The sequence below is a fragment of the Podarcis pityusensis genome, assembly GCF_964106645.2.
Source record: "Podarcis pityusensis genome assembly, chromosome: 8".
NCBI lineage: Eukaryota > Metazoa > Chordata > Lepidosauria > Squamata > Lacertidae > Podarcis > Podarcis pityusensis.
In genome coordinates, this window is record NC_138033.1 from 24,911,976 (window position 1) to 24,932,060 (window position 20,085).

Consider the following 20,085-nt stretch of genomic DNA (forward strand, 5'->3'; position numbering starts at 1 on the left):
GTGCAAATACAGGGAAAGACTACTGAACATAGTCTTCAAGTCTCACATTTGCTTCAAGTCTTGCCTTTGGTAGAAATTTGGCTGCAGCAGGCCAACATCTCTGTCCTTAAAGGTATGGGAGAGGGATGGGAAATTTGCGGCCCTCCAGACTCCCCTGAGCCCCTGCCTGCATGGCCAATGGTAAGGGGAGATGGGAGCTGTAGCCCAGTGATATCTGGAGGGCCACATGTTCTTCAGCCCAATATAAGAGCACCTCCTATTTGGCCAGCAATAGACTCCCATGGTCCCTTGGCTTTCCATTATCATACAAGCTCTCCATCCCTGCCTCAGTGTGACCCCCCCCCCAAAGCAGGGCAAATCTGCCCTGATTGATGATGGTAATGAAAAATGCCTTTCTGCTTTTTTTTTAATAAAATATTTTATTTTAATATAGTGCATCCCCACAGCAGCTTTAGTCAAAGAGCAACGGCTCCTTCATGTAGTTTTCTTTCCACAAGGAAAAGGAAGACACTAGCCTTCGCCAGCAGCGAAAAAGTGCCTTTCTGCTTGTTGAAAGCACAGATTTCATCAAGGCCTCCCATCCCTCCTTCCTCATTTGTATAATGATCGAGGGGGTTTCACACTGAGGTGACAGAATTGGTTTTGCCATTATTGCTTTCTCCTTTTTGCATGCCTTTGACACACACATGCACCCTTTGATGACCCTTTTGTTCCAGGAGGTGCAAAATTGCACCTTTTGATCTCAAGGCTGTGTGGCTTGGCTAGAGGGAAGGGAACAGGGACTCTGCCTTTGCTTAAGGAAAAAAGGAGGTGATGCCTGCCCCTCTTCACACAAGCCACAAGGGCAAGGCCATTGGGTCAAATGCCAGGCTTGTGTAGTCACTCTAGGCCAGGTATAAATGAGCAGGACTGCCCTTCATGAGGGGAAGAGGGCCTTGGTGCCTGAACAAGTTATTAACAGGAGATCAGTCAACCAATTTTGCAACGGCAATGGCAAGGAAGTGGATCTGGTAAGGGCTGTTTGAAAGTGGAAGGTGGCAGACTCTATTTTGTGGGAGGAATTTAAGGAGAAGTTGAACACTGGGCGGCCATCTGTCAAGGAAGCCAACATAAGAGGGTTCCCATATTTCAAAAAGTGAAAATCCGGACACAAACGCCGTTGAGATTTTCTTGGCAAAGTTGTGCCAACATCCAACTCAGGTCACTTGTCCCAAATCCTAAAGCTCGCCAGCCAGCATCATTTCACTGTGACGAAGTTTTTAATCAGATGAATGTTTTCAATTCTGTTTATATTTATTCACAAGCTTTACTCCTGTCTTGTTGGATTGATGACCCCCCCCCCCCGGTGTTCTGTGTTTTATATGTATTTTATGTTTACGTTGCAACGGCCATTCAATGCACCCACTACAATGGGTAGATGGGAGAGAGACCAGCCCTTACTGGTAGAAAACCTGTTGTGTAGTTGGCAATATTGTCTTTTGGGACATGGAATACTGACACCAACTCTCTGGAAAGAGAACTTCGCCGAGGATGAATCTGTCTTTGCATCTCTGCCAAGTTCTACAGCTTGCCTTGCCTGCTTCATTAGCCCTTCTCTCTCCTTCTGCTGTTGTTTATCCAGCAAAATCTGCCTTGTGCTGTCACAAACCCTGAGGCTCATGTTGTACACTGGGCAGGAAGACATTTGCCCCTAAACTCCCCAAGCTGCTTGCTTCTTCCCCCACCTCCCCACAAGATCCTGGCCACCAGCTGCCTTGATTCCAGCAGAGATGCCCCTTTGTGCGGTGACTGAATAATCTGATTAGGAAGTGCTGTCCTCCCCGCCCCCCCCCCCACATATTGCTGTTTAAAAACCAAATAAATGCTTTGCAATTGGGAAAGTGCTATCCATCTTGCTGCCTCCCACCCCTACCCGGTCGGCTTCTGCAGGGGCAGCAGGTCACAAAGCCAAGATGAGCAATACTGCCTCGAGCCCTACTGTGCGTGGCCGGCGCCTCTGTTCATAAGGAGAGATCAAAGGGAGCCATCCAGTGACAGCTTGGATGGACATAGCTCTTTGAGGGTTCTCATAAACCTATCCATCACTAAGGGGAGTGGCAGCTGCAACTGAGATGGCAGAGTGATGCAAGATTTGTCGTGGGCCCATCCTAAACCAGGATGAATCCAGGTCATTCATTCAAGGCACCCACCCAAATAATCCTGGGAACTGTAGTTTTATTGCCCACAAAGCTACAATTCCCAGCACCCGCAAAGGTTTCAGGGCACATGTTCTGCTTTATTTCCAGCTGGTGCAACTCCTTAAAGCTGCCTGCTGGAATCAGTAACTTTGTATACCACAACTGTTCCATTTGAGAGGGCTGTGTGGTACCACTTTTGCTGAGCTACAGCCCAAGGGTGCCTTTTCAGAGGGCAATAATGCTACAACATACACAGCACTGTAGGACAACTAATAAAGCAGAATGCTGTGTGGATGCTCCAGTATAAATCCACCACAAATGCACTGTGATTGTGTCAATAATATGTTGCAGAACTCCTCCAACCCAACTCCCAGTCTAGAAGGGTTGCTTTTTAAAATATTTACATATTTACAGTCATTTCCCTCCTTTCCTTCAAGGAGCTCAAGGTGGTGTACGTGGTTCTCCCAATTTAATCCCAAGCACCTGCAAGATCCTGCCCTGCTTTTGCCATCTTGGGGAAGCTCGTCCCCTCCTTCTGAGTGAGCTGATATTCCCCACTGACCCTGGGGCAAAGGAGGCACTGGAAGAGATGGGCGAGCTTGCTGCCTTTTGGGGGCTCCTATACCTTTAAGGGAGAGGATGGGAGCTGGGAAAGGGAGGGCGGTCCCCCTCCCCCAGCAAGCCCCGCCTCCGATTTTGCCTTTGAATTTATTTCATCCCATTGTGTAGCCTGGAGATCCCAGCCTGGGAAGCAGAGAGATCTTTGGCTTTGGGAAGGTAGAGGGAAACAGCACGGATCCTGCTCTCCAACAAGTTTGCATCATCTTTCTTTTCTTTGCAAGAAGAAGAAAAGCATCAGAGCCAGGTTGGAGGGAGAGAAGGTGTGTCTACTTTGGAGGAGATGGTGGTTAATTTTTAGCATTTGTTGATGGGAGGACCCTGGGGTGGCAGTGTCTGCGTACAGTAGGTATCCCACCCACCCCCATTGCCGTTTGGCCAGGATTCTGGGGGATGGGGTGGGGTGGAGGGCAAATGCAACAGGGCAGAGGTGTGTCTGTGTGAGAGAGGGTTGGGAGGGATTGTTTTTAGCATTTGATTTTAGTATTTTTAATATATGCTCTTATTGTTCTGTGTCAACCGCTTGGAAGTTTTGATGATTAAATGGTATATACATCTAATTGAATGAATTAATAAAAACAAAAGGTCATTATGTTATGATGTGTGGACTGGCCCTAAGGGGTCAAGATCTAGTCTTGCAGTAGAACTGGCATGTTAGTATCCTGAGGGTGTAGCATGAACTGTGGAATGATTCCTTTTTCTATCATCTATTTTTCTATCATCTATCCATCCATCCATCATCTAATTTATTTATTTATTTACTTACACTTGGTTGCTACCTTTCTTCCATGCAGAGCCTCTGCTTTCCAACTGGTCTCTCATCCAGGCACTGACCAGACCCCCAACTTGCTTAGCTTCATCAGAGTAGGGACTGAACCATTAAAATGGTTCATTAAAAGTTAACACAGCAGGAAGAAAGATTTTTAACTCCCCCTTTTCCCTGTTGAGCTAATTTTTTACTTGCAGGGAAATTTTATTGTTCTGCTTGTTTTCAAAGCCCTCCCTGCAGAGCATTCCAGAGTGGTTGCCCCCACCTCTTGTCCAACGTGGTACATGCCATTCTGCCACCTTAGAACCTGAGCATCTTGTTCCCCTTTTGCTCTGTGATATGTTTAGACCAGGTTGGATATTGGCTAAAGAAGGTGGGGATGTGGTATTTGGGTGATGGGCATGTTTGTGCTTGTGCACAAAGGAAGGCCTTAGAAACTAGGAATCCATGAGCGGTGCTTTGATGCGTAGCCGTGACCTGGAGTTTTGAGCCTTCAAAAATGTTTCATGTGGTCCTCATAAGCTTCTTCCACCAGCCTGCCACATTGACAGTCAGGGTGATTATTGCAGAATGATAAAAACGTAACCTCGCTTTTTTAACCTATTGAGTTTGCTTCTGGGCAGACCAGGAGTTTCAGGATGGTGCCCCCAGCAGGGATAACATAGCACTGTGAATCAGAAAGCCTTCAGTTCAAACTGCACCTCTACCGTCACACAGTAAGTGGTAAAGTATCTGCTTTACATGCAGAATGTCCAGGTCCAATCCCTGGCATCTCCAGGTAGGGCTTGTAGAATCTCCCCACATCTGAAACCCCGGAGAGCTGCTGCCTGTCAGTGTGGGCAGTACTGAGCTAGATGGACAGTGATCTGACCTAGTCAGTATAAGACAGCTTTCTCTGTTCCTATGTATGTTCCCCTATGTCCTCTAATGGTTGTTGGCATCCGCCTGTCTCGAGAGGCAATAGAGTGCCTTCAGGAGGTGAAATCAAATCACTGCATTAGCAAGTGACCTCCCTGGGTTGCAAGCCTGGGCAGTGTGGGTGTGGAGGTCCTGGGCCTCCCAGATGGCTCTTGGCCTTGCTGATCTAGTCCAAACAGAAGCCGTGTGCCATGGATAGTGGCCTGCTCCATGTTCCCTAGGCTTGGCAGAAGATCAGGAAGAAGACCTTCCTCCATCGTGTGACTCTTCAAAGGAGCAGAACAGAGTGTCAGCGAGGGGGTGGGTCAGACATAGCTCAGTGCAGAAGGTTGCAGGTTCAATCCCTGGCATCTTCAGACAGGACTAGGAGAGACTTGCTGAAACCCTGGAGAGCTGCTGCATGTCAGTGTAGACCGTACTGAGCTAAATGCATCAAAGGTCTGACTCTCTCCCCACCTCACCAATGCTCATAAATGGCCTAAGAAAAAGGCATAGGAATATGCCTTATGCCAGGCCAGACTGTTTGGCCAACTGGCCCAGAACTGCTTGCTCTATCTGGCAGCATTTCTCCAGGGCCCTGGGTCTTTCCTGCCACCTGTGATCCTTTTAACCTAAACCTTCTGCATGTAAGCATATCTTGTTCTACTGATCAGTGGTCCCTATTAGATCTCTTAGCCTCAATTCCCACATTTGTCAATACTATTATTAATTTCTTACCTGCCTTTCACCACGAGGTTGCAGAGTGAGTTGCAGCAACTGAAGAATACAGCATTAAACTATTTACATATATGGAAATAATAATGCTGACTTACCTTACAGGGTTATTGTAAGGATACATGAAGACTCTTGAACACGCAGTGCTGAGCCCCAGGAGATAGTTTAATATGGCAACCTTTCTAGTGCTAAGTAGTTCTTGGTTGGGTTGGAACGTCAGTTGGGAACGTCATCTCTGCCACCTTGATCTTTGTGGAAGGAAGGAAGGCTGTAATTAACAAAACAGAGTCAATGTTTGGATTTCTGCCTTAACCAGCTGCTCTGATAGAAATGAAATGGTGACACTTAAAGAGAGTTTTGAGGATGGAATGGCTCAGGTGGGCTTCATTCGCTGAAGCCGGTACTGTCCTCCAGGTTGAGGCTCCCCAGGGTTAATGTGTCCAGTTTGTACACCCAGAAGTTTGGCATAGTTTGGCATTTATGTAGCCATTACTGGTGAACCTGTGGTTCAGAACTGACATGCTGAGTGACTGGTTTGAACTGTTTTGGTAATTTTAGTGACATGCTGAGTGACTGGTTTGAACTGTTTTGGCAACTTTAGTGTTTTAACAACCCAAATCCTAAAAAAGAACCTAGAGCAAGCTTACATGAAGTGCTGCATAATGCTTGTATAACTATATAGTAATCCATGTTAAGAGATTGTGAACACTGTCCTAGGGCTGGTAATTGATTTGTAATCCTTGCATTCCAAATCTACTGTATATAGTCCTCTCTCCAAAGAGCTCATGGTGGCATACATTGACCTTCTTTTTCTCTCTCTTTATGGCAACCCTGTGAGGTAGGAACATAGGAGGCTGCCTTAATGCCAGCTCAGGCTATTGGCCTATGGAGCTCAGTATTGTCTCTGCTGGCTGGCAGCTGCTCTTCGGGGTTTCAGAGAGAATGCTCCCAGCCCTACCTGAAGATCCCAGGGGTTGAACCTGGGACCTTCTGCATAGAAAACACAACACTCTACCACTGAACTACATACAGCCCTTTAAATGGGAAGGTGAGCTTTGCAAGAGTGAGGACCTGAATTCTGGTTTGCCTGCTCTCTGACCACTACACTACACTATACCACACTGGCACGCTCATCTGTTTCTTCCCATTTTGCTCTTGTGGAGGAACGTTACTAGGCAGATTTTATTCTCTCTAAGCAAACTGTGCAGTGTTCTAACAATTACCTCTTTCCTTCATCACCAGCCAGGATCATTCGCAATTGGAGTTGTGTTGGAAATGACCCCTCGGGATTCTCCCAGTGCCATCCTGGGCGCTTGGGAGCTCCTCTTCCTCCTTGTTGCCCCTCTCTCCGGCCAGCTGTGCCCAGTCCCTTGCGAGTGCTCAGAACCGGCCCGCACCGTGAAGTGTGTCCAGAAAGAGCTGACTTCCATCCCAGCTGGCATTCCTGGATATACCCGCAACCTCTTCATAACCGGCAACCAGATCGCCCACATCGGCAGCCAGGATTTCAAGGGGCTGCCAAATTTGGTCACGCTCTCTCTGGCCAGCAATAGGTAAAGCTCGCTAGAAGCTGGGGAGCAGTGCTCAAAAGAAAGTGGAACCAGAGGAGGACACACACACACACACACACACACACACACACACAGGAACATAAGAAGCTACCATATACCAAATCAGAACATAGGCCCATCTTGTCTGCACTGACTGGCAGCTCTCCAGGGTTTCAGATAGGGTTCTCTCCCAGCTCTATCAGGAGATACCGGGCATAGAGAACTAGGAACTTCTGCATGCAAAGCAGATGCTCAACTGCTGAACTTCCCCTACCCACTTTTTTTAGAAGGCAATGGAGTTCATACTGTGTTTGAAATTAAGGAACTCAACAAAGGAAATGAAATAGGCCTAGGGAGCAGCGTGGCCTAGGGATAGCTTGGAAGGCCACACAGAGAGTTGCCTAGTGTGGGTGGCATTTAGTGCTCAAGCCTGAGCTCTTCCACCATGTTTATGGTAATTTGAAGCAGTCATGGCTTCCCTCAAAGAATCCTGGGGGAAGTAGTTTGTTGAGGATGTGGAGCAGCGGTTCTCAACCTGTGGGTCCCCAGATGTTGTTGGACTACAACTCCCATCATCCCTGAGCTCTGGCCCTGCTAGCTAGGGGTGATGGGAGTTGTAGTTCAACAACATCTGGGGACCCACAGGTTGAAAAAGGCTGAGTGGAGAGTTGTTACAATGCCCCATCTCCCCTCACGGAGCTGCAATTCCCAGAGTGGCTTATGAAATCAATCCCTCTTCCCAAGGAACTCTGGGAAATTTAGCTCTGTGAGCTGTAAATGTTTATAATGTACAAAGCAGGTGGGACCACTGAGAGCTTTTAATACAAATATATAAATATGTAGATGTCGTCTCAGAAAAGGTATTCTCCCTTCTGTCACAACAGCTTCTTCCACCATAGCACCTTGTGTACACACACACCCCACCTAAAAATAAAGTATGGCTTTTGATTTACAACTATTGCTTCTGTTCTTATTCAAATGTTATGCCCATATATCCCCTGACCAGGGGTGTGCCCCATTGAAGTCACTGGGGCTTACTTCTGAGTAGACTTATATAAGATTGCACTGCTGATTTTGAATAGACAAGTATCGTGAGAAGTTTCTCTTCTTCTTTCTTAATACTAGAACCTGGGGTCATCCAGTGAAGCTGAATGTCAGGAGATTCAGGACAGGAAAAATAGAGTATCTGTTGCAGTCTTCTGTAGCATTCACCCGGAGTCAGTGTTCCCTGGTCTGTGCTTACATGTCCTGCCACCTTTGCTGTGGAGATAACAGGCATTACCATGGCAACAGGCTTGCCGGAGACTGCAATTAAAGCTCTAGACTGATGCTCTGGTGCCCTGCCTGCTTTTCATTGGTGGCAGGGAGTATAAGGGGCAACCAAACTCACTGACTTCTGAGGTCTTTGTATCAGAGCCACGAGGCCTCTGCAACCATCCAGGAGGCTGGCTGGGATAGCTGCAGTGCCTGCCAAAAGCTTAGGTCTGAGTGCAAAGGGGCCATGGAAATGAGCCTTTTAAAAAGGATAACGGGCTCTTCCATAGGACTCTCCTGTGGAACTGGGAACCAACAGCTCTCAGGAACATTATTATTATTTTTCAATTTATATCCTACTCTTCCTCCCAAAGAAGCCCAGGCAGCAAACACATTACTAATAAAAACATTTTCAAAAGCACTCTAAAAACAGGTTAAAAGCATTCTCTCAACCAGTGATTTCAAGGTTGCCAGAAACTGGACCTTCCAGTTTTTAACCTGCTGAAAGGCAATTAACGTAGGAGACAGATGCACTGCACCAGGGAGGGCATTCTGTATTGGGGAAAAGGCCCTGTCATGTGTCAGGCAGCTCCTAGTGGCAGCGCCACCACCAATAAGGCCTCACCTCCTGATTGTAGGATCTGCGATGACTGACATTGGGGAAGGTGCTCTTTTAGGCACATTGGTCCCCACAACCAGATATATCCTTCTGAAATTAAATAATATTATTTTTTTATTTTTACATCTAATTCCACCTCTAAAAAGAGCAATCAAACTTCATTATTGAATAAACAGCAAGGTTATTTATTTGCCACTTAATGCCAAAATAGGGTTATAACTGGTGTAGAAGTATAAAAACCAAACACAAGCAATGAAGTAGAAACATCCATCATCGAAGTAAAAGAATTAAAGCACACAGTAAAGTGATCCTGTTAAAACATCTATCATTAAAATATGCTCTAAAACAATCCCATTAAAACAAGGACTTGGGCCAAGAAATAAAGGGAAGGCCCATCTGCTCAATCTACCGGTACGTTCCTGTTGATCCACTTTTCTACATGCAATGAGTTTTTAATGTGACAGATCACTAATATATGATACCATCTTCACTTTGCTGTATAAGGTGATGCAGCCCGCAATTCTCACTTCGCTTTGAAATGAGGCACAGCGAAATATCTCAACCAAAACTTTTCCAAAGTGAATTGTTTTAAATTATTTTTGGCAGTTGAATCACATCCAGCTCCCCAGCTCTGGAAAGCTAGGAATACCCACCCAAGATCTCATCAGAAGTCAGATGGTTCTGTGAGATCTTGCGAGAACATCCCAGAACTGGTGCACCAATTAATAATAATAATAATAATAATAATAATAATAATAATAATTCATTAGTTATATGCCACCCATCTGACTGGGTTGCCCCAGCCACTCTAGACAGCTTCCAATAAATTAAGCACATTGACCACAGGAAAACATTAAAAACTTCCCTATACAGGGCTACCTTGCTTGCCCCCCCCCCCCAAGGTAGACAGCTTAGAAGCTCGTTTTACACCGATCCTCAGAGTGTTATCATTGAGACATTACAGAATGATTTAGGTTTGGTCTTTCCTCTCTCTCTCTCCAGGATTAACACTATAGAGTCACAGGCCTTCTCTACTCTCCAAAGCCTGCGTTACTTGGACCTGAGTCATAATCTTTTGGCTGCCATCCACCCCAATGCTTTCAACGCTAGGAACAACTCCATCCGAGAGCTGAACCTCAGCCACTCGCTATGCAACTCCTCCGCCATCCGCCCTGTGGCGAATGCCCTGGCCCAGGGGGGCTTCCAGAACCTCTCCAGGCTGGAACTCCCCAGCAATGAAATTGTCTACTTGCCAGGTGGCATGTTCTCCACACTCTCCAAGCTCGAGCATTTAGACTTGAGGAATAATTCCTTGGTGGACATCAAGAACTCCACCTTTGTTGGCCTTGATCTTAAGTACCTTGATTTGACCTCGAATTCCTTCAAGACCCTGAGGAAAGAAGCGTTGTCTGCCCTCAGGAGGCAATCGCACCTCCGCCTCTTCCTGAAGGACAACCCCTTTGTATGCAACTGCGACATAGAAGACCTGGTGAACTGGCTGAACCAGAGCCAGCTGGTGGTGGATGTGGAGAAGTTAGCTTGTGCCTTCCCACAGGAACTGAAAAATGCCTCCCTGGTGGAATTGGCTGGGGCAGATCTGGAGTGCCACACCAGCCAGCATGGCGAAAATGTTCTTCAGACATCCTACGCGGCTTTAGGTGCAGTCCTAGGAGTCATCGGTGTCATCTTCCTCTTTGTGCTTTACTTGAACCGTAAGGGTATCAAGACATGGATGAACAGCATGAGGGATACCTGCCAAAGTCTGATAGAGGAGTATCAGTATCGCTATGAAATAGACTCCGATCGCCACATCACGCAGGTTTCGGCACTGGATGTATAATGCTGTTGATAGCTTGGGGGGGGGGGGCTTTCCAATGTTCCTTTGCTGTGTCTATCAGGCACCCTGAACTGATGGCACCCATAGTTTTTGGAAGTGGGCTGTTTAGAAATGCCTTCTCTGCCGTTGAAAACCCAAGCCAATTAAGACAGAGGGACCTGTGGATCAAAACTCTGGGTGTGGCCTCAAAGAGCCTCCTTTTATATTTATCCTTAACATTCTGCAGGTGGTTTGGCTAATTTGAAACGCAAAAGGAAGAGCATATCGCAGTTCTAGGAGCCAGTTCTGCAGAGAACGGAAAGAAGATGTCACCATTCTGATGGGATGTGCTGTCACCAAAATGTTTAGCCTCCTGGAGGACCAGGAGTCTGGAATCTTATCCTGTTGAGTCTTAAATATTCTGGGGAGTCTATTTCTGTCCTGTCTCAACAGGATCAGTTATCTGTCTTGCTCATTGAGTAACAGGTCCAGGAGATGGTGTGGTGCTTATGTCAGACATGGCCAAATAACTTTGGTCTTCATAAAGGACCTCTCTCAGCAACTGCACCGCTTCTGAGGACACATGGGGGAATGCTATGGTGGTATGCTTGGTCAAAGGCCCCAAACCTCCAGCATGCTAAGAATAAGCATGCTTGAGGGAAGACTAGCTTAGAATCATATAGTTGGAAAGGACCTTGAAGGTCATCTGGTTCAATCCCTACTCAGTGCTGGATGCAACTACAGCATCCCTGGCAGATAGTCATCCAGCTCTGCTTAAATAAATACCTTCGGTAAAGGACAGCCCACCACAGTCTGTTCCACTATGAGAAAGCTCTGTTGGGTATTTTCTCCTGACGTCAAGCTGAAATTTGCTTCCCTGCCTTCTCTGCCCATTGTTTCTCACCTCCCTGCCATACAATTTTTCCATGTGCAAAGAACTTGTGACAGCATTAAATCTTGCCATTGTCTTACCCTTTACCTTCATTCTCCAATAGTACAGTTATAGGAGAGCTGCTATACATTCTTTTTCTGAGCATAGAGATCAGCCTGTGGCAAAATCCACAGCATTATTCCACTGAACAACAGAGGCATCTTATTTGTCTCTTCCTTCTTAGCTAGAAACTGATGGGTCTGTTCTTCTCCTTGCTGGTATCAGTAGTGTGCTCATCAGAAATCAAGTAGGGGCTCTTCACTGGGTTTTGGAATAGTGTTGGCAAACTCCACAACAATGCTGCTAAATTCAAGAGTACATTCTGTGTCCCACCCTTGGGTCTTCTGAACAAAAACAGTGCCTGGTGCAAAGAGCTGACTTTGATCATGGTTGAAAGCATTTGCTTTGAGCTGTCATTCCTTTTGTTTTCAAATCCAGCTCAGCCAAAGAATCAGCTGTGTGGCCTCAGAGACACTGTCCTCTCTTAGCTTGGTCAGCAACGTGGTGATGTGAACAATAGCCATGGCAATGATAATGGTCCACCTACCTTACAGGGTTATTGTAAGAACTATGAGAAGTGTATATATGCCGTGTTTTATTTCCTGCAGTGGCCCTTGTAGGTAGGGATGGGGAACTTGTAACCTGTAGGGATGTAGCAACCTTTTTCCAACTCCCATCAGCTCCAGCCTGGATGGCCAATGGCCAGAGATGATGGGAGGTGAAGTCCAACATCTTAAGAGCCACAGCTTCCTCCTCCCAATCATAGAACCATTTTGAAGGGAAGTGGGAAACTCTTGAAAAGTACTTGCAAGTTTGAGCTTAAGTAACAGAAATCTCACTGAATTTAACAGGGAGTAAACATAGAGAGGGTTGCAGCCAAAGTTATGCAACACTGATCTCCTTTCCCCAGGAGTTCTAAGGAGGAATAAATACATTTTCTCCTGCTGGTCTTAAGCATATAGCTGTTTGCCCCCCCCCCCCATGATGTATTGCATTTAAGGGCAATAATTGCAAAATTAGAACACTCTAGGATATTTTCAACATGTCCACAAACAATTGTAGGAGGACACAACTCAAAAAATAAAATGCAAGTTTGTCCTTACAGGGAAATATTACTTTGTTCTGGTTTTCAGTACTTAACACAGTGCTTGCCGTTGTGACAGACAGACACCAACGATGGTGCAATTTTATTACTCTTCTTTTTTATTACTCTTCTTCTGATACCAGGAGGGAAGACAAAATATTGACAATCACAAAGCATAAAGCATTTCAACTAATGCAACAAATATTTAACAAACAAACAAAAAACCGAGGCAAGACTTGTTTCAGTGATTAAAGCAAGAGAAGAAGAAAAGTTTGGATTTGATAACCCGCTTTATCACTACCCTAAGGAGTCTCAAAGCGGCTAACATTCTCCTTTCCCTTCCTCCCCCACAACAAACACTCTGTGAGGTGAGTGGGGCTGAGAGACTTCAAGAAGTGTGACTAGCCCAAGGTCACCCAGCAGCTGCATGTGGAGGAGCGGAGACGCGAACCCAGTTCACCAGTCCACCGCTCTTAACCACTATAACACACTGGTTCTCAGTGTGATTATGGACCACAAAGAGAGAACAGCACCAAAACCCGCAGCCCCTGCAATAACTCCACCCACTTAACATTTTTGTATAGCAGTATGTTTGGCAGTGCAGTGACGTTACACCCATTTTCTAAACCACTTCGCTGGGCGCTGCTAGTGCAGGTGGAAAAATCCACAACACAGCAGTATCACATCATGTGTTCTCTCTCATGTTAACGGTGGGGGGGGGGGTGTAGGGTCTGCATCAGCATCTCCTTTGGCAATGGCCTTTGACAGAGTGCAAGCTTGAGTTCAAATGGCTCATTTAGATTTTCTCATGTCACGCAACCACTTTTGTTCAGGAAAGGGTTTTGTTCACAAAGCTTTGTTTTGCCAAAACTTCCGTCTTTCAGCCGCTTCAGTTTGGTCCTCCTCAGACATGTCCGCCAGTGGCATTGCTTTCACGTTAGAAAGGGAATCAGGGATTATTTTTTCACCTTCCTGCGTCTCTCTGTAGCATTTCTTATTGTCCATGTTTTGGAACTCCTCCAACTCCCAAGGCCTTTGCCTTGGCATTCTCACATGCTTGAGGAAAGTAGCTAGCTCTGCCACACAGCTTCCAAAACTCTGGTCTCACAAGTCCCCTTTTTCACACAATGTAGCATTCTCAGGGTGTCCTCTGTGGTTAGCGCTGCGACATGCAAGTTATTCGTGGTGGAAATCTGGTCGGTGAGTGTGGCTGGTTCATGAAAGTGAGTAGCAAATATTTAAAAAGCTATTTTGCTGGCAATAAATTCTGAGTTCGCCCATGCCAATCCAAACCCATCATACGTAAGATGTTCCTTTCCCAAGCTCATTGATGATTAGCATAAAGTGTTCGGTTGCAATCCTGGCAGATGTAGGTGGATTTCCCTTCCATGTTTGATGAAGGTGTGTCTCCCCCCCCCCGTGCCGCCCTGCAGTTCCCCTGCTGTACTATAGCCCCCTGTGCCGCTCACTGCCCTTGCTGTTCTTTGTTACTGCATGCTACCATCTTATCCCCAGAACTCACAAAAACAGATTTCCAAAGGGACCAAGAAGTGAATGTAGTAAAAAAACAACAACAGAAGTAGTGTACATAGCTTATGATGAAACTTCAGCAGACAATGTCATTTGGGTAAGTTCATAAGGATATTGTCCAGCCTGCCTTAAAAAAACACCACCCCAAACCCTGCAGAAACCTGACCAGCCTTTAGACCTACATAGGAATAGTAAGGAACCTCCCTTCTCAGAAGAAAAACAAATAGGGTGAAATAGAGCAGGAAAAATGTTTTCAAATCCAACATAAGAAGAAAATTGAGGATCAGCTTCTCCCCCCCCCCCCCTTCTAGATGACCAAAGAGGGGACCTCAGCTCCTGCTACCAATGCAAAATCATTGCTGTGCTGAATCTTAAATTGTGGGTTGGTGTTATTTTTTGTCAAAATGCAAACAAGGCCATTTTGCTTTTGAAATAAGGCACTGGACTTCAGTCCCATACCTCGAGACAAGTGAAAAAGCCCCAGAAGGAAACAGCTTTATGGAAAAAGCAGCTGCCTTTCCCCCTCACTTATTTCCCTTCTCATGGGAGGATCAATTTTAAAGGCCTAGTTGCCCCCAAAAGCCCACTTAGACCTAGGAGACTTGCTCCTCACAGGAAGCAACATTTGTTCTCTACTTAAAACGCTAAGTTGGATTCTGTGCCCAGTGGGGTTTAGACAATGCTATGTGTCTTGTGTGTGACCATCAGAGGCATCAGGGCCTTGCATTTCATTCTGTTATGTTTTGGAGGAAACAGCTGCCAACATGGGGTCAAGCCTACATCATTGTTGCTGCCACCACACTCCTTTTTCAGTAGTGAGATGTGTTGAGGGGATGCATAGAAATGGGGAGGGGCATTGCTGAGAGGAGGAGGCATTGCTGAGAGTTAGAGTACATGCCTTGAATGCAGAAGCCCCCCAGGGTTATGGTTAGGTGGACCAACTATCAGAATGCACAAGGCAGCTTCAGAAATTCTTCATGTGGTGAAAGAATCATATGCTCACTTGTACATTTTTTTCCTCTGGGCAAACAGTGAATAATGTTCCCATCCCACCATGAACTTGAATTTGCCCCTTTAGAAGCATTTATACATTTATAACTTATTTCTCTTTTTCAAGAAAAAAGCAATGTATAAAAAAGTATTAAATTAAAACCAACATTGTAAAATCCCTACATTGTTCTTTGGTACAAACAATGGAAATAAATGAAATAATAGAATTTAGAGGCCTCAATTTTGTGTGGAAAGCTTTGAAAGGTTAAAAGAAAGCTTTTTATAATGTGTTGATAGAAATGATAGGAGGCAGATCATGGCCTCCCTGCTACTTAACAGGTGGAAAGAAATTTTATCCCCTCTATGGCCCAGTTCAGATGTCACAGTCCTGTCCTCCAATCCATGGTTTGGAAGATCAGCAATACCGCAGCATCAGCTTCGCTCTCTTCAAATCACTCACACTCATTTCTTGCTGTGCTTTGGCCTCAGTTTGTTCATATTCCTGAATCATGTAGTCTGTGATCAGCAGCAGCCTCCAAATCATAGTTTACAGATTTGGACATTACAGCAAACCAGTTAGAGCAGGCTTCCTTAACCTCGGCCCTGCAGATGCCAAAGAAAGGGGAAGGGACTTTTCTGAAGGCGATTCTGCAGACTGAGGGGAGTGGTGAGAGGAGCACTGCACGGCTCCCTCAGCCTTTAGAGCGAAAGGGGTGACGCGCCCACCGCAAATGGGAGCTTGTGGGGCATGCTCTATAGTGCCCTACTATACCATCCATCGCTTGGCGTTTTCTTCTTCCCCCACTAGCATGCCTTGGGAAGCAGCGCCAAGATGCTGAGGGGAGATCTAAGAGGTCATTCTGCTACGAGGTGTGGATAAGGTGCCTCAGGGAGGAGCAGCAGTTCGCCAGTTGCCATTTCCCCCATCTTGTTCCTGCCACCTCAGGCCTGTCAACCTGCCTTGCAGGGAGAGGAGGAGGGGCACAAACTGGCGCGAACCGTGCCTATTCCTTGTGCGCATGCTCTGCCCCTGCGACAGATAGGTGGGTTGGCAAGAGACGTGTGTCTTAGACTTGAACACTACCGTGGATAAAAGAGTAATCTGGGACGCAAGCAAAGCAGTTATGAGGGGGTTCCTGATTCAACAGAATTCATTAAAGAAGAGAGCTCAAAATGAGAAAAAAGAAATTTTTTTGGAAAAAATAAAAGAGGGCGAGAAGAAACTGAGAGTGAAACCAAATTCTCAAGAGATTCTGAGAGAAATAAAGTTATATCAAGTGCAATATATGAAGATGATGAATCAGGAAATTGAATGGAAAATTAAACAAATGAGACAAAGGACTTTTGAATCGGCTAATAAATGTGGGAAACTGTTAGCTTGGCAGATGAAAAAAAGACAAAAGCTAAACACTATTGCTAATTTGGAGGTGGATGGAAAGAACATCCAGAATCCAGTGGAAATTGGAAAATGTTTCCAGAGGTACTTTAAACAGTTATATACACAAGGGCCTCAGAAAGAGTCTGATATAGACCAGTTTTTGAAAACAAATGGATTGCAAAAAAGCTCTCAAGAAAATAAGACAATGTTGAATTACAAAATTATGGAACAGGAGGTAGAAGGTGCCATTCAGAATATGCAGTTGGGAAAATCTCCAGGGCCGGATGGCTTAACCTCAAAATACTATAGAACTTTGAAGGACTGGATAATTCAACCACTAAAGGAGGTTTGCAATGAAATTTTGGAGGGGAAAAAAGCGCCAGAGTCGTGGAAAGAAGCATATATTACACTTATACCGAAAACTGAGTCTGAAAAGACACAACTTAAGAACTACCGACCCATATTCCTGTTAAATGTGGATTACAAAATATTTGCTGACATTTTGGCTAAAAGGCTAAAAAAAGTATTAGGGGAAAAGATACACAAGGACCAAGCTGGCTTTCTCCCAGGCAGACACTTGTTTGACAACACGAGGAATATAATTAATATTTTGGAGAAGTTGCAAGAGGACATTAACACCAAAGCAGTTTTAATCTTTGTGGATGCCGAGAAAGCCTTTGATAATATTTCTTGGAGCTTTATGAAGAAAAATCTTCAGGGGATGGGGGTCGGTCAAGGGTTTGAAAATGGTATAAGTGCAATTTATTCAGAACAAAAGGCTAAACTAATAGTTAACAATGTGGTGACAGAGGAATTCAAGATAGAGAAAGGGACACGACAAGGCTGCCCAATTTCCCCATTACTCTTTATTTCGGTCCTGGAGGTTCTGTTAAATATGATTAGAAGGGACCATCTGATTAAGGGTATAAAGGTCGGAGCTAAACAATATAAATTGAAAGCCTTTGCAGATGACTTAGTATTGACTTTACAGGAGCCAGAATCTAGTACTAAAAGAGTATTAGAACTGATCCAAGAATTTGGTCATGTGGCAGGATTTAAGTTGAATAAGTTAAAAACTAAAGTCCTTGAGAAAAACTTAACAATGATTGAGAAAGAGAAGTTTCAGAATGAGACAGGTTTAACAGTGTTTAAGAAGGTGAAATACTTGGGGATTAATATGACAGCTAAAAATGGGAACTTATTCAAAGACAATTATGAAAAATGTTGGTCGGATGTGAAAAAGGATTTAGAAATATGGTCAAATCTGAAGCTTTCCTTGTTGGGTCGAATTGCTGCTATAAAGATGAATGTATTGCCGAGAATGCTGTTTTTGTTTCAATCACTACAAATTCTAGACAAAATGGATTGTTTCAAGAAGTGGCAGAGAGACATTTCTAGATTTGTCTGGCAGGGCAAGAAGCCCAGAATAAAATTTAAAATATTAACTGATGCAAAAGAAAGAGGGGGATTTGCCCTGCCAGATTTCAAACTTTATTATGAATCAGCAGCTTTCTGCTGGTTGAAAGATTCGCTGCTTCTTGAGAACACAGACATTTTGGATTTAGAAGGATTTAATAATGTTTTTGGATGGCATGCATACTTGTGGTATGACAAGGTCAAAGCACATAAAGCATTTAAAAACCATATTGTCAGGAAAGCATTGTTTAATGTCTGGACAAGATATAAAGACTTACTTGAAAACAAAACCCCAAGGTGGTTGTCACCGATGGAGGCAAAGGCCCTGAAAAAGCTCAATATGGAGGCCAAGTGGCCGAAATATTGGGAAATTTTGGAGCAGGAAGGAGACAAATTGAAACTGCAGAGTTAAGTGTGAGACTGGCTTCACTATTATCAAATAAGAGAGGCTTATAATTTAGACAAAAAAAATGGCTTCCAGGTGGAAAAATCAAAGTTGGAAACAGAACTGTTAGATCCTAAAACAAAGATACTTTCAAGAATGTATAACTTGCTGTTAAAATGGAACACTCAGGACAAGATGGTTAAATCAGCTATGATTAAATGGGCACAGGACGTTGGACATAACATCATGTTTGCTGACTGGGAACAGTTGTGGACCACAGGTATAAAATTTACGGCATGTAATGCCCTAAAAGAGAATATTATGAAAATGATTTATAGGTGGTACATGACACCAGTCAAGCTTGCAAAAATCTATCATTTGCCCGATAATAAATGTTGGAAATGTAAAGAAACTGAAGGTACATTCTTTCACCTTTGGTGGACGTGCCCAAAGATCAAGGCGTTCTGGGAGATGATCTATAATGAAATGAAAAAGGTATTTAAATTTACCTTCCTGAAGAAACCAGAGGCCTTCCTCTTGGGTATAGTCGGCCAATTGGTGCCAAAGAAGGATAGAACTTTTTTTATGTATGCTACAACAGCAGCAAGAATACTTATTGCAAAGTATTGGAAGACACAAGATTTACCCACTCTGGAAGAATGGCAGATGAAGGTGATGGACTATATGGAATTGGCGGAAATGACTGGCAGAATCCGAGACCAGGGAGAAGAGTCGGTGGAAGAAGATTGGAAGAAGTTTAAAGACTATTTGCAGAAATACTGTAAAATTAATGAATGTTAAAATGATGTTGGACTGAAAATAAGTGGTTTTGGTAATAAGGTTAATAAGAATATGTAAATATTGATAGCTATATGGATGAAAATATATAGTTATAATAGGTTAAGATACAGAGTAAAGATAAATGAAAGAGGGTAAGGATTTGCTGAAAGGATTTTGTAAACGGGAATACAAAAAGGGGAGGTGTGAGGAGGTCAAGGAAATAAGCAAATGAGCCTAAAGACATTGAAAAATGGACTTTTTCTTCTTTAAAATATTTTTTCTTTTTCCCCCCTCTATTTTTTTAGCTATCTGTTTTTTGTATCATCCTTTTTTTTCTCCTTTTTAGGTCTCTTTTTTGGTATTTTTTTGTTAGCTTTTGTTTTTTTTCCTCTCTATGTAATTTCTGGTTTATTTTTTTTTAATTCTTTAAATCTATGTTTATCGTAAAATTTCAATAAATATTTTATATATATAAAAAAAGAGACGTGTGTCTTAGGGTGCGACGCTGCTCCGCGCAGCACAGCACAGCACCTAGCCAGATGGAAGGTTAGTTGCAAACCTGGCTACCAAACTTCTCCACGTCCTTGCAAAATGCCGGTTTCCAGTCACAAAATGCACCTAACGCTGGCTCGTTTTGAATGCTGTTTGTTAAGAAAAGTCCAGAGTGGAGAGAGACTAATGTTAAGGATGGTCCCAACAGTCCCCAAGAGGCCCTACGTGTCAGAGAATTGCCAAAACATTAGAAATCCCTTCAGACAGCCCTGCTTCAATTTGTTGTTCAAGTAATAATAGTAATAGTAATAGTAATAATAATTTATTATTTATACCCCGCCCATCTGGCTAGGCTTCCCCAGCCACTCTGGGCGGCTTCCAACAAAATATAAAAATACAGTAAGGCATCAAACATTAAAAGCTTTCCTAAGCAGGGCTGCCTTCAGATGTCTTCTAAAAGTCTGGTAGTTGTTGTTCTCTTTGACATCTGGTGGGAGGACGTTCCTCCTCTTCCCTGACAGGTAGAGATGCCGCAGGAGGCATTTTGCATTTCTATGCCACTTTTCGCTCACTTAAGTGGCTTGCATACAATAAACAGTGGAAGGAAGAAAGGAGGCTGTGGTGTTTGCCCTCCTAGGTGTGTGACATCATACTGGGTTCATAA

General features: G+C 44.3%; 1 protein-coding gene across 4 annotated transcripts; it reads left to right on the top strand.

Annotated features, from left to right (window-relative positions):
- The first annotated feature begins 1,837 nt into the window (after window positions 1-1,837).
- On the top strand, window positions 1,838-12,348 carry LOC308482559 (trophoblast glycoprotein-like). Of its 4 annotated transcripts, XM_081015782.1 has the most exons (4): window positions 1,838-3,058; window positions 6,039-6,244; window positions 6,439-6,749; window positions 9,622-12,348. In XM_081015782.1, the coding sequence occupies exons 3-4, from the start codon at window positions 6,472-6,474 to the stop codon at window positions 10,457-10,459; spliced, it is 1,116 nt and encodes a 371-aa protein (XP_080871908.1). In that variant the 5' UTR covers window positions 1,838-3,058; window positions 6,039-6,244; window positions 6,439-6,471; the 3' UTR covers window positions 10,460-12,348. The 4 variants fall into 4 exon arrangements, with proteins under 4 accessions (XP_080871908.1, XP_080871907.1, XP_080871906.1 ...); XM_081015781.1 differs by lacking the exon at window positions 6,039-6,244 and having other exon boundaries at window positions 6,443-6,749; XM_081015780.1 differs by lacking the exon at window positions 6,039-6,244 and having other exon boundaries at window positions 1,839-3,058.
- The last annotated feature ends 7,737 nt before the right edge of the window (window positions 12,349-20,085 follow it).